The following is a 15,718-nucleotide window of genomic DNA, read 5'->3' on the forward strand; positions in this document are numbered from 1 at the left end:
AACCGGAGAAACTTTGAAATGGCTTCTGAAGTGGCTCACTTTTTGAATCATGACAGAACTAGGCTCACGAAGCAATTAGATTTACCTCTGAAAAATAAATTAGGACAAAGCGGAATGGTGCTTTGGAAAGGAGAAAAGAGGCATTGGTGCTCCTGATCCCCTATCTTACTTTGGTTTCTGCCAAATATGTTATGCAGGTTTGTCCCAAACATGGGCAAAACCTTTTTGATAAAAGTGGCAATGGAACAAGGCAAACGCATTTGCACACCAAGCTAAGCTTCTCTGAAAAGTGTTTCAATTCCTGCAAATATTATGGCCTGTCATCTACTTCAGCATATGGATGTACTCATGTAAACGGGGGGTTGAATGCAGCCCACATGCCACACTCAACCCACAACCTGATAGATGGAAATAGGTGAATAAGGCCATTTCATTGTTAATTTAAGCCTCTGATAAAGGAGGAGGAAAGAAAGACAATTATCAGACTATCCATACAAATCATATAAAGGGCCACACCTCTGAAAAAAAGAAACAAAAGACGTATATGATATCCTAAAAGAAATAGGTCTGATCCTTACAATCCTATAGATCTTATTGAGATCTAGTAGTTCATTTTTAAGTTACTGGCTACTAATCAAAGAAGGATCATCCTATGCATATGTGCCGTTCGGAATTCTTGGTCCCACTAGGACACTGTTAACAATGGAAACAGCAAGCCAATAAGTTTAAAAGGTAATTGTACACTATGCAAATTTGGAAAAAAAACATAGTGGCCAGAATCTTGTAAATTCCAGGCACAAAATTTATTCAAACAGCATAAATTAGTGTAGCAAATTTCTGGAAGTTAACAAGCTGGCATATATATATATCTCACTATGCACCAACTGCAACAGGTATGCAGTTGGTGTGGCAAACTCCTTCTTATTAAGAACTGGCCACTTCTTAATAAGCAGAGTTAGCCACACCAATTTATTCCATTTGACTTGCACTGGCTTATGTAAGTCATGGATCCTGACAAGCACCACTTAAATATTTATGGTACAACAACTGACTTGCACTGGTGTGTGTGTGTGTGTGTGTGTGTGTGTGTGTGTGTGTGTGTCTTTCCATGTTTATTTGTGGAAGTAACTACAGCCCTCTTCGAGTCGGTTCTCTGAGGCTTTTTCATCCTCCTAATGGAGCTGCTAACTTTCTAGGACTCTTATTCATTAAAGAAGTGGCAATGAGTCATCAGGCACATATACTGCAAAGAAATGCTATCAATAGCAGCAGAGGGAGCAGGGGAATATCCACCTCATGTCCAACAAACCTTGAGTGGATGATGTCAGCCATATCCTTTTCCATGGACAAGTGAATCTGCAGGGCAAGCAGCATTCATATGAGGTCACAATACCCAAGTCTGTCTCCCAAAGAGACAGGTGGTAGCAGTAGCTTGTAGGCACTGTGGCTCTCACTGAGCCAGGAAGAACAAGACATTTCCTTTACTAAGGTGCACAAGCATCAGCTTGTGAGTTGGTCACTTGTGTGAATATGATATGAAATAGCGTATCAGCAGTAGAGGGCAGAAGGATAAACGTTGGCAGGTAAGAATACCTACTGTTGCAGAGCTTTTATAGTGTGCATATTACCATGGCCTGCTATCTAAATGGGCAGAGATGATAGAGGAGAGCACAGAAATATTGTAAGCATTCTTGATACAAAACTGTTGTTTTAACAATGTGACAACAATCAGTCTACCGGATTGGAGGACAGTCTGGGGAAACAAACTGGGAATACTGAAGTTTATATACCACTAGTTTCAGTTTGTGGACCACTGTGAACAGATTAGGAGAAAGAGGAAAGATGGGTGAGTACAGCAGCAGCAGTAGGCAGCACTGCCTGAGCAGGTGGTTGTGGGGATGATTCAGTTGCGTGACTGCTCAATAGAGGAGCAATAGCCTGTGGTGTGGATCTTGAAAAGTCATGGTTGATTGTCCTGATGTGTAACTTATATCGTAGGCAAGAAGCTACTGTTTGAATAAAATATGGGGAAACATAATGGTTTTCCATAGGCAGAGGTATAGACAAGGGTGCATTTATTTGTCTCTGTCTAATACACGTGCAAGACATACCACAGAGAAATGTGGATTATATTCAGATGAAGGAGTGAAAACTGGTGGAAGAAACATCAGTAATTTAAGATATGTAGATGATACCATATTACTGAGAAAAGCAGCAAAGATTTGAAATGACTGCTGAGAAAGCTGAAGGAAGAAAATGCAAAAGCAGTTGAACATTAGGACAAGAAACATTATAAATATAGAAGACTTACATAACTTTAATGCTGAAAATTAAGAAATTGAAATTGTTACAGATTTAGTATATCTTTGTTGAAACGTCAATCCTAATGGAGACTTCAGCCAAGAAATCAGAAGAAGTCTTGGAAGGGTAGCTATGAAGGGTAGCTATGAAGGAACTAGACAAGATTCTTAAGTGCAAGGATGTGTCACTGGAGACCAAGATCATACACACTACCATCTTCCCAGTTACTATGCAGGGATGTGAAAGATGGATAGTGAAAAAAGCTGACCGGTGAATAAAATGGTTTGTCCAAAATGCAGTGCTTAAAAAGTGCTTTGTAAATATCTTCACCAAAATGGATCCTAGATCGAATCAACCATGAACTCTCTAAAGAAAAAAAATGATGAAACTGAAGGGTAGACCATGAGAAGACAAGACTTTCTGGAAAAGGCGATAATGCTAGGAAATAGGTAGCAGGAAAAGAGGAAGATCACATAAGAGGTGTACTGACTCAGCAAAGGAATTCACAGTCTTGAGTTTGCAAGGTTTGAGTCACCATAAATAGGAGACAATGTAATGGCACATAATAAAAGGAAGGCTACTTAATACTTTTTTTTCTTTCCTTATCTTCCCTGTCTTGCCTCCAGTTTATATTGCTGCATGGTTTTGCATCTGCGAATCATAACAGGAAGTTATGAAGCAATACTAAAACTGAAACTAAATTTACTTTTTTTTTTCAGTTTTTACTAACTGCAAGAGCTACGATGAAACTGACAGTTACTGTATAAATTAAAATGAAATGCAACAGTCACTGTTTATAAACAAACAGATTTGTGTCTGAATATTGATTTTGAGAAACAGCAAGTAGAAAATATTGCAAGCAAATGTCTGGGACAGTAGTAAGGAAAATTAGGTTTTTTCCCCCCACAAATTTTATGTTTAGATAGTGTAACATTTTAAAGATTAATTAGCAAAGGTGGTATCTGAATTGCAATTACATTAGGTATCAATGCCTCAGGCTTCAAAGCTCTGTCAAAGCCAATCTTCATGAACAGACCAGTTTTCATATATAAGTTAAAGCGGAAAACTGGGTGTGAACATTTGAGGAGGTATGTTAAGAACACTGAATTCTTGGCAAGTCAAAAGAAGGAACACCCATAATTCTACCCCATCAAAGTTAGTAAATACATTTATGTTTTTGCTACATTCCCTGACTCAGCATATGCATTCATAGCTTAAAAGTAAACATGTGTATAAATCATACCTCATCTTACAAATATGATTTTACTCATGGAAGTGAGTAACTTCTATTATCAATCTCTATTACTGAAAATCAGCACTTGGACAATGAACCTCAGGTTTTCAGCCAAAAAAATTGGACTAATATACTATGCTGTCTTCTTCTGTCTGTAAAGTTTATGTTTAAAAAAAAAAAAAAAGGAAAAAACACCCACACCTAAACAGAGTTAGCCTGTCGTAGAACACTTACCCACAGGGATCATGCTGAAGTGCCCCAGAGTTCACAGAATCAAACAGCTGAGGTGTCTAAAGTGCCATGGAGAAAGTTTTTATTTTAACTTTCAATTTTTACAGTAGCAGATACCACTGTCCATGCTTCTGCAAATGAAGCTGATCCATCGATTCAAGCTGTTATTTTGTGTGAGTCTTGTATTCTAGCTACTGCTAAATTTGGCTCATGTAGCAATATTTTCATAACTCTTGGCAAACAACAAAAAACTCTGCAGCAAAGACACAAAAACTGATTCAGAAAACAATCTGAGCCAGCTCAAACCTTCCCGATAATGAAGGCAATATAGAGTAACATGTTTTTATTCCAATAACCAGAAAACATGTTCTCTTGTTTCTGAAGATTTTTCTGGAGGATGGCTACTGTATTACTAGCCTTTGGTGAAAATGTCCTTGGGTGTAATAAGACGGCAAATATTAGGATTTGACTGTCTCCTCAAAATCTCATCCACTTTACAGAATCCAGGGCGGGGTGGATTAGTTCTAATTTGAAGCAAATCCATAGACCCAGCATAAGTGAAAACAATTTGTAGGAACTGCCTCTTTACAGTGAAAGTTAATAAAGGCTGATATCCTACACCAGCAATGGTGAACCTATGGCATGCGTGCCACAGCTGGCATGTGGAGCCCTTTCTGCTGGCACGTGAGCCTTAAGTCACCGGATCGCTACTCCCCCCTCCCCCCTGCAGCCAAACCTCAGCAGATGGCTGCAACTGCAGTGCTGATGCCCGGACAGGCGGCGGGTCAGGATCTGGAGCAGCTGGTGCTGGCAGCGGATCCGGAGTGGTGTCTCAAGGCACCTCCATGCCCGGGATTCCCCCTTCCGCCACCACTTCCAGTTCCGCCACCGCCCTGTTTGATTGTTTTTTTCCAGTTCGGGCACATGAGCCCAAAAAGGTTCGCCACCACTGTCCTACACCCTGGGAATAAACATCACTGAACACAGCGGAACCCATTTCTGAGTCACCATCTTTAGAGTGCACCACGTGTCCTGCATGTTTTATATAGGACCAGCACCCTGAACGGTGCACAGTAATATTATTGATTCCATTACGCATTAACTGAAGTAAGATCATTTATGTATACCTCAATCCTGATTCAAACAATATGGGGTTTGGAATAGGCAGTAGCTTCCTTGTGCTGCCAGAAATCCCCTTACAAATGCCTTTGTGCCAGCAGAACCTCCTTAAATTAGCTGATTTCAGAGATCCAATTAGCAGAGGAATCTTATAAGAGAATTGCTCTGCTGGTAGAGATGTATCACCAGATGAGAGAAAAGGGGGAAAAATGAATGGCAGAGCAAGAGAAGAGCTGAATTATACCACATCCAAAGTTCCACCAGCTCAGGAACACAACCAATATGTGAACAAAATATTAGTCCCAAGTGAAGGGAATGTTATGTAATTTCTAATCCTTAGACTGGGGAAAGTTTGGATTCAGTACATTTCAGAATGCCTATATTATCAGCTCAGCCAGCCCTCTTGGCTAGTTAGGAATGCATTCTTAATTTGAATGAATCCATGATTCCGGATAACCAAAGGACCTCACAATACATCATCGGGGATGAAATGCACAACTAAAGAGCACTTTTGCCATTACAGGCCATTTAGCTGAATTAATACACAAACTAGCTAATGAACAAGCCTGTTCTATGCAGCCACCTATATACGTTAGTTGATGGGGACACTCAAAGATGGGTTCCTTTAAAGATCTCAGTTTATATAGGCAGGCAGCTATGGATACAAGGAATCTTTCAGTTCTCCCAAGCCCTTGAAGGATTTTAAATGAACCTACCTGACAGTTAAGATCTAGCCAGGGGGGCCTTTTGAAAGAGCCGTCTCTTAAGGAGGTAAGAGGGATGGCTTGTAGACAAAGGGCCTTTTCGGCAGCTGCCACCAGACTATGGAATGCCCTCCCGACTGAGATTCATTTGGCGCTGATGTTGATGGCATTTCGGCACCAGGTCAAAACCTTCCTGTTCCAGAAGGCTTTTAATTGAAATAATATTAGCTGTGGGTCTGATGGCAATTTTTATATATATTTTAATTGTATTTTAATTGTTCTGAATTTTTATTGTATTTTAAATGTTGTAAGCTGCCCAGAGACCTTTGGATAGTGTGGGCGGCATATTAAATAAATAAATAAATAAATAAATAAATAAATAAATAAATAAACAAATAAACAAACAAACAAACAAACAAACAAACAAACAAACAAACAAATAAAAACCTCTACTTTGAGTAGAGTCCAGAAATGAACTAGGAGCCGTGCATTTGGGATAACCAGTGTTGCCAATATAATCACAGAAGCATTTTGGAACAATTAAAATTTCTGAAACATTTTTAAAGGCAGTCTCATGTATAATGCATTAGAGTACAAAGCTGGAGGCTATCAGGAGATCACTGACCACTATTTAGACATGGTCACATCTTGTGCACTGGCCTAAGGCTTTGTGCACTTTCTGACAAAATGATCATGAGAAATCTGCCCCTGGAATGATAATGATGGATCAATGGATTTTTCCACAAAGAGTGCAACCCAGTCCAATTTGTTCTGAACAACAAGTTGGACATATATGCAATCCTATTAGTGCTGATACCCTGCTTGTCTTTAATATGCTGGGCAGGTAGAGCATGATCACCTCCATGACAGAAATACATCCATCTGTTAAATTTGGAGAGTGCATGTTCAAGAATTTTCAAGGTGTTTTTAAGGCTTTTTTCCCCCAAAATTCACAAATTTCCTCATGTTCAGGCCAGAAAATTGAAATAAAGGGGAAAGAGAAACAGAGATTTTAGCAATCTCTATTGAATGGCGATAGAAAAAAGTTGCTTCTATGGTGCCATCAGAGCCACTGAGTGGGTCTGTTATGTCTTATATGTGTACAGTTACGCAAATAACATAACTTTGCTCTATTAAATCAAATTATATGCCATTTTTATACCAGTGTTATCCCTATCTCCTGCATTGGCCTCAATAATGAGATATACTAAGAAACTCACTGTAGTCTTTGTAGTGATCATATAAACAGAGTCATGTCTACAGGCCAAAGAACAACCACTGTTTGTATTGCAGACAATGCCATTTACAAGCTCTTCAAGTTTCCCCCAAATTCAACATTTCCAGGGCTAGATTATCCTACTTGGTCCCCCTCAGAGTAGAAAGGCCACTGTAAAATCAAGCATATTCATCTTCTATTCATGCCTTTGAACATGAGTTCATGCAGAGCAATGGATGCAATATTTCCAGTTGTACCTTTGCCCCATCTTAGCTAACACTGCTGGATAATTAACTATGACAAAAAGGGTGATAAGGTCAGTAACCAATTCAGTTCATCACATGATATCCAATGTAATAACAGGTATCATTAACATAAGGCTGTAGTCTGCAGGTGGCTAAATCTGATTTATGCAGAAGTCTCCAAAGCATATGTAGAAGGCCTGATGAATTCAGCCTTAGAACTGCAATTCCCTATTGTAAAACCCACCATTGTTCTTGGGACTGTTTAGTTTAGCAGAAATGGAAAGAAATGAATTATAAAATAAACAATTTCCTTTTTGAATTGTCTCAAAAGCCTGAAATAAATAAAGCAGGAAACATACATACACGTGTGGGTGGCATAGTTATATCTTGTGATCATGTTCTGATGGGTTTTTCCCCCCTAAGAATACAAAGGATTTTGGTCTCCAGGGCTTTCACCAACAGGAAATTTATTGACATGACTTCTTCCCACACACAGAAATACACTGGCGAATAATGAAAACACATTAAATAAAAAAATAGTAAAAGGGAACTCTGATTTTCTGAATAAATATTTCTTACTTACTCTAGGTCACTTTAAATGTTACTCTTAAAAGTGCATACACACACTTGGGAAAATATGCCATAACATGAATATGGATACCTGTTTGCTTTATTAACTACAGGAAAGCCTTTGATTGACAAATCCAATAGGGTCACCTGATGGAGCTGCTGCTAAACAAAGGTTTTGATTCCAGAGATATTCATAAAATTAGCAAAATCTGCATCAGTAAACAAAAAGATGCAGTGAAAGGTAAAGATCAAACTACAGATGACTTAGAGATATGAAGAGAAGTATGATAAGGATGTATACTCTCATCACTGCAGGTCAGTCATACTCCATAACATCTTTAGAGAAGGACTTTCTTATTCACATGATGGTTATCAACAATGTCCAATATGTAGACAATATAATATTACCAGCTGACAAGTTGGACAGCCTGCAAAGTTCACTTGATGAAGTCAATGAAGTAAGTACAAATCATGGTATATCATCACAGTCTTAGAAATGCAGACCTGGAAGGATCGCTATGGATCACTGAGTCCAGCTCCTGACAAGGAAGCACAGTGAGGGACTGAAGTCCCAATCTCTGGCTCAACAGTAAGATACGTAAACCACTTAGTCATCTGGCATAAACATGGCCACATGACCACGGAAACTGTCTTCGGACAAACGCTGGCTCTACGGCTTGGAAACGGGGATGAGCACCGCCCCCTAGAATCAAACACAACTGGACTAAATGCCAAGGGGAACTTTTACCTTACTGCAAAAAAGACATAAGAATTTGAAATACAGATTTATTGCAGTGTGATAGGAGCAGAATCCTTTCTCCTAATTCTGCACATGCAACCGTCATTGTGTGCCTGGTGGGGCTCTTCCAGAACTCACACAAGGAGATATCCAGTGCCTCCTTACACAAGGGCAAGCCCAGTTGTGTCCTCCCACTTGCACAATAAGAAGCTGGACATTATGGGAGCTCTGTAAGTGGAAGTGGCCAAAAAAATCTGGGATCTAGAGGGTGACTACTAAAGAAATACTAATACATTGAGGGAGCTCTGTAAGTGGAAGTGGCTAAAACATGTCTGGGATCTAGAAGGTGACTACTAAAGAAATGCTAAGGCGAAGGAATAACACCTGAGTGATATAATCAGAAATTAGAAGTAGAAGAAAAAATATCACTGCAAACGGATCACAAGTAAATAAACGAGGAATGAAATTGTTATTGGTTGAAGAACTTACGAGACTGCTTGGATGCCACATAACTGTTTAGAGCTGTCATATCCTAGTCAGAATACCTATGATGGCATTGAATAGCCAAAGAAGAATATGAATGAAATAATAAAATATCCGGAGATTCAAAAATCTATGCAGGTTTTTCCATATATCTTTGACCCATATTTCTATGTAGTCTCTATTATATACCACAGACGACAGAAATTCTTGATCCGTCATGCAGTTGAAGCAACCACTGAGCAGTTTAGGACTAAAGCGCAGACCCACCCACCTCCATCACTGAAAACCCTGGTGACCTGCACCTCACGCTTTGCTTCCTGCTATGCACTCTATTGTATAGAGAGCTGAGTCTGAGCTTGGAAAAGTTATGTTTTGGAGAACCACTCCCAGAATTGTAAAGCCAGAATTGTTAATGGATGACACCTTTCCCCCTCCTAAGGCTGGGGGTTTCCTAAGAGTTGTGATCCAAACAAACAAAATTCCAAGATATGGAACATTTGAGGACCAGATTCAAATCAATGCTCAGTTACTAAACCAATTGCGAGACTTCATGCAGGAAACGTTAGTGTCAAAGCTTAGGTTGCACACAGGCAACCATGTCCCAACAGCCTTCTTAATACAGAAAAGTAGTCTATGCAAGTTTACTGGTATATGCAAGTAACTTCTCAACCTAGCTTATCACAGAGGCTTCAGTATAAATACAGACACTAAAAACCATGCTAAGATTTGCCATGGGAGAGTACTCCTTGAGAGCACAAAAGTAACAAGTAGTTTGAACTAACAAAACAAGGCATATTGAGAACTGCAAGGCATGGTTAAAGGTGCAGTTAAAAAGTTTACTTTTATAACCCAGCGATCCATACTTTAAAAAGAGGAGGCACTCTGGATGCAACTGAAATTATATCACAGTTGAACTTAACCACAACAGGTGTTCTTAAATTAAGCTGTCATACTGGCTGCCCACCGAGCATTGAGCAAACACTCCATCATCCTGTTCTATAATCGGCATTGCCTCCCAAACCGAAGGGCTGGTTATAACCTAGACTGCAATATAACCTCTTCTGGCAAATGTGACACTTCCCACTATCATGGGCATCTACAGAAGAATTCTCAGGGTATTTAGGATTCTCCCTCCCTAACGATGTTTAGAACCCTTCAGTCTTCTCTGGATGCAATGTTAAGAAAGCTTTTTGTCTGAGAAAGCATTTTATGGCCAGGTACAAAGCTGTTTAGTACGATGATGATGATGATTTTTTACAAGACATACAAGTATTTTTATTGAGTGCTTTCAATTTGTTTTCAATCTTTGGCCTTTCAAAGATGTGCCTTTTGAAGATGTTACATAGTGTTCAACACCCAAGCATATGCTTCGAATAAATAAAATCCCAGGTTCATCATCTCCAGTGAAGGGTACCTCAGACAGCAAAATAGGGAAGGACCTCCATCAAATCTTTGGAAATTTTTTTTTTAACTACAGTTCTCTGAATCTCTCAGCCAGCATAGCCATCTTTGCTACTTGCTTTTCACACAGAAATATCTATGCCTTTAACAGTGAAGAAATAGGTTGAAATTCTACAGGTTGAGCATTTCACATTGTTACACCTTTGTACAAAGAAGGATTTCCTCAGCAACATTTCTGTCTGAAACAACAATAAACAAACAAATAAAGAAACAAGAGTTGTCAGAAGAACAGGAAGCCTTCCAGGATAAAGGTGACAATTTATTTAGAAGAGCTAGTTACTGAGGAAATTTGCTCTGTCAGCTGGATTAGAATGGTCCCATGTTTCATACCTGCTGCATTGGTTCTTCCTCTGAATACGTCGTCATATGCTTTCCACTGGGGTGTCACTTGATAGGCATGGATGAATACCACAAATACCACCACAAGACACACTAGTGGGATCAGTACAGCTGTAAAAAGAGCTGCATAAATATTTGGAATAAAGCACCTGTAAAAAGAAAGGAGGAAAAAAATAAGATCATTTCCAAACATTATAGGCAGTTTTGAATCATGGTGTGTGCCACAAGCAGCTTGTGACCAGGAATGGGGTGGCCCCCACCAATAGCTGTGGATGATTCTCCTGCCTGGTCCATGAGCCATGCCTGGTATGGCCTGAGTGTGTATACACATATACATGTATAATTCAACAAATTTAACAAAGGTTTTTTTTTTTTTTAAAAAAGGTCAAATACTATTTAAGCATTTCATACATTGTGAAATAAGTAGAGATAATTATTTTTAGAGGATTATTTTTATCCCAAGGCAAGTTTTAAAAAGTTAAGGTACAGGAAAATAATGCTTTTTTGTTTTAAATAGAGAGTGCATTTAATACCAGTCTTTTAGTTACACTTTTTAAAAGAATACATTATGCAGTTTTCCATACTTAGCACTCAAAACCACAAACCACATTTTTAATTTTAAAAAAAGTCAAAGAACTCTGTGCATACAACAAGACCATAATTTCCATTCTGTGCATGTCACTTGTTAGGCTAAAGCTATTATTTCCTTTCCCTTCCCCACTCTCGTTGCCTTTTTTCCCCTTTCTTTGTCACTGTTTGCTTTTTTCATCATCTTAACATTATAATTTTTAGTCAGTATTTTTACTCCACAGTAGGGAAATAGGTAAGGCGAGGGTGGACCTCTAGCTTAAAAAGTAATGAAAGCAGAGTTTTTTGTTTTGTTTTTTAAAAACCCAGCACTTTCCTCACATGAACCCAGTACTGAGTAGGTGGATTAGGGACAAAAGATGGATGAATGCCAGTCAAGGATATATATGGCAAAAATAACATGACATCAGTGGAGCACAATCTACTTTACTGGAAAGTTGTTTGTTTGCATATTTATAGTTGTCACATTTAGAACAGACCGAATGAACTCAATGAGACTTAAGATAGAACTACAGTAAATTCTCATTGATTTCAAAAGGCATTTTAAAAGCATGAATAAGTCTGGATTAAAGCCAATATTTTATATATACACATTACATTTTCAATAACAAGCTTTAGTGGGCAACTCACAGATACAATTTTGTATAATGAGCTTTCATTCCAAGCACTCATTCTGAATTGGGTGTCAATAGGTTTTTCTGACTTGATGGCCTTACTAACTCCTAATGTTACTCATCTTTTAAAACATGTCCCTAATATGGCCCATATGTTCCTATTATGTCACAGCACTACCATTTCTGCTGTTGCACATTTTCATTAGCTAGCAAAAATGCTGAATTAATGTATCTGTCTCAGTGAAGTGCTCAGTGAAGGGCTACTTGTCAGTATAGCTGTGCTCCAAAACACGCCTATTGGGAAGTAAATCCTATTGAAGTCTATGACTTTATTTTAATCAGAAATTCTCAAGAATTAGTGTGTCAAAAACATTTTGGTTTCCCTTGGAAAGAAACCAGGTTTGGGGGCTCTGCAGCAAGAGACAATTTTAGTTCATGGTATCCTACTAAAGGTCCTGGGCACTGACCTATGCACTTAAAACATCGTCAAGGAAAAACAAAGCCATCAGATTTTAGCTTTATGGAAAATTAAGACTAACGATATGTGCATGCCTGTTTCAAAAGATATATCATTCACAATTTCATCTTTACCATTTCTAATGAATACAAATGGAAGTTGATTTCTTTTTCTGCGTTGTTAGGCACAAAGCCCCATATATAGCTACTCTCCTGTGTACTATCATTTCTGAACCAAGTCATTTAAAAGAAAGAAGATTTATAGTGTAAATCTGCATGTCTTTCAGAAGGTGTGGTGTATATCTAATTACATTTCTTCTTTTAAAACAGGCAGCACAAATGGAGATATACATCAGGGCTGCTCTTTAGTCCTTTCAAATATGTCTGTGTATATTTATTAGTATTAAGTGATTCTGGTGACTTAGTTAAGGGCACAAGCCAGCCACTGTGGATGCAGACAGATCTGCACAGAATTTAGACATGCCCTCTTGTCAGGACACTGGGCCATTACTGGAAGATGGGATGCACAAGTCATATCTCAGGGTACCAAGGTACATGTAAGCTGTACCTGATACTGATTCATCCCATGTGTGAGTTGTATATCAATGCAAAGGACAATCTACTAGATTCTCTTGCAATAGTAAAAAATGATAGGCAGAATTATACCTACACATTTGAACCATAATTAAATTTTAATATTTTGCAATTTCACTATCAAGGCATCCCCCAATTCTCTCTTTTTCTAGTACAACAAGAGAGAGAGAGAGAGAAAGACAGGCAGACAGACAGAAAGGTGATCTGTAGCTCACTGAAGTGTATGAAGTGTCAGCCAACTTTTCAATCAATGACAGCTCCTTCACATCATTTAATACTCCCAAATACCATTTTTTTTTCAAACTAAAAAAGAGACTTTCATATATTTCCAGTTCATTTATTTATTTAATCTCTTTTTTTCCTATCTCTTTTTCAACATGTCAATTTTGAGCAGTCTATAAAATCCCTGGATGATACTGAGAGCATAAAACTGATACCTAGATTTGTTGAAAGTTGTCTACGCTTGTTCTAAAGCAGTGGTTCCCAACCTTGGGTTCCCAGATCTTCTTGGACTACAGCTCCCAGAAATCCTGCCCAGCACAGCTAGTGATGAAGACTTCCGGGGGTTTTAGCCCATTAACATATGGGGACCTAAGATTGGGAACCAGTGCTCTAAGGGAATGATCCAGTCCCCTATGAAATAATTTTTCTCTCTCTTCTGCATATATTACTTTGCACAGGATTCCATCCTCCCAGTTCCTGACTTGCAGCAGCACCGCCATGCTGACATGTGAGTTTCTGTATGCAGAAGGTAGACTGGACAAATCTCCTTAAAACTGACATTCTCCCCACACTCTTCTACAATAACATTACAAGGAACATAGTGGGACCTCCAAGTAGACATGGACTGCAAGATCATGGTTCACTTGGCGTCTATTTCAAGCAATGTCCTTCTGCAAGATCTGTGTTAGCTGCCACATAGCATTACTAATAATATATTGCTATGCAGATTAAAGTTGCTGTAGTACATCAATAAATCAGCATGGCATGTTTCCTTCCAAAAGAATAATCTGAATATGATGGCCAGTGACAAGACACACAAAGGTTAGGAACAATACGACTAACTGAATTATTATTATTGCACCCCCTAGACATAATTAAACACATTCACCCAGACAACGGAATTCCAAAAGAACCATTAGTCCTTCTGATATTACAGGCAAAAATTCTTAGGAGCTTCCATTCATCCTTGCTTCTAGTTTAAATCTTTCCATTGTACCAATATTTATTGTCTCAAGCGATTTTTCATTTTGCTGTTACAGGCTAACATTCCATGAAAACCCTGCAACTATGAAGGAAACAGTGTGGCTTGATTCATATTCAAAAGCACTAAGGGTTGCTGGGCTATTTGAATTGGAGTTGTAAACCACCTTGAGGATGATTCAACTGAAAAACAGGATACACACAATAAAATACATGAACATTCCACACAAGGAAAACAGCACAATCTATCGCGCCTACCTTCTTAGGTGGATAACAAACTTTTCATTGGAAAACCTTGCACGTAAGCATTGCTGAACATTCCACACAAGCCAGAATTAGGACAGCCAGTCTGACTTCTAGCCCTACGCAACTCAATGTCTTTTAGGATGATATAATTCTCAAGGAACATATCTTGTGCTGAGTTGTAATGGATGACAAACTATTGGTATCCCTGATCTACAGAGGGACAAAGATCACCAAGAAGTTGCACCAGTGCTTCCAAGGAAGAACCATGTGGCTAGGGAGACCAGCCTAGTCAAATTCATTAACCAAGGAAGGAGCAGCCAAAGGGAGCTGGCTTAGGCACTTTCTGTCTGAAAGAACACTCAGCTGAAACTGCTAATTGCTATGTGACTGCTGAGCAAAGTCTTTGTCATTGGAGAGGAGGCCAAGGATCAAAGAGCTATGAGGATTTAGGGCCTATGTGTCTATCAGTTTATTATTAGAATCTGTTGAACTCCACCTTGAAGATCATTTGATCGAAAGGCAGGGTGCAAATTTTCTAAATGAATGAACCCCTCCATGTACAATCCCTGCCTTTTTTTCACTAAGACTAGTAGGAAGCAGAAGTGCCTCATGGACTAGACTGGGGTACCTCAATCCCAAATTTCAGGGAGGTGGCCCCATGCTCAGTCACAAGCTGCTGCTCACACAATGCCCCCATTTTAGTGAATACTCAAATACAAGATCAACTTTATTATTGTCCCATTCATCTACTCACATGAATAGAAGATGAATAATAAGTTAATCCATAAATTCATCCTGAAATTGATCAAATTTGAAGGAAACTACTGAATCTCAAATAGTAGTTTAAATAGTAGTGGAAGGAATATAACTAAGAGAAAATCTGTCAATTAGCTTTGTACGTAAGAAATTCTACTGAAGAAAGATATACTTTCTGTCCCATTGAAAGCCTCTTGTGAAGGCTCCAATAATTATTGCTTGCACTTGTTGCTGTCATTCAGAAGGAACACTGTTCATCTTAAATTGTTTCCTTCCTTAATCTAAATCACCATCTTGTTAAATGCTTGATATTATGTGTACTGTTCTACAGAAAGCATGTAAGGACCTGTAAGGGAAATTAATTGGAACATTTTGAAATACACTATTGGCAGAAAATGCTGACTTGGCAAAATGAGCTTACCAACTCTCCTCCATACCTCAGATCATTTTATCAGTAATGTTTAATCACACATACTGAAAGACATCTGCACATGCACACTTAATTGGGCATACCACTTAACGTATATGCATATATCATATTTGACACTGCAGTAAACAAACTCCAATATATTCCTTCCAGCATGAACAACCAGAATATCATGCAGTCTCCATGTTGCAC

At 38.7% G+C, this 15,718-nt stretch overlaps 1 protein-coding gene across 1 annotated transcript in view; it reads right to left on the reverse strand.

The window, feature by feature from the left end:
- ADGRV1 (adhesion G protein-coupled receptor V1) overlaps positions 1–15,718 on the reverse strand; it is a 341,656-nt gene that overhangs the window by 46,618 nt on the left and 279,320 nt on the right. Inside the window, exon 85 of the mRNA XM_072992549.2 lies at positions 10,634–10,791. Coding sequence (XP_072848650.2) covers positions 10,634–10,791 — 158 coding nt within the window. The remainder of the gene's footprint in view (positions 1–10,633; positions 10,792–15,718) is intronic.

Source organism: Pogona vitticeps, chromosome 2 (assembly GCF_051106095.1).
Source record: "Pogona vitticeps strain Pit_001003342236 chromosome 2, PviZW2.1, whole genome shotgun sequence".
NCBI classification, from domain to species: Eukaryota; Metazoa; Chordata; class Lepidosauria; order Squamata; family Agamidae; genus Pogona; species Pogona vitticeps.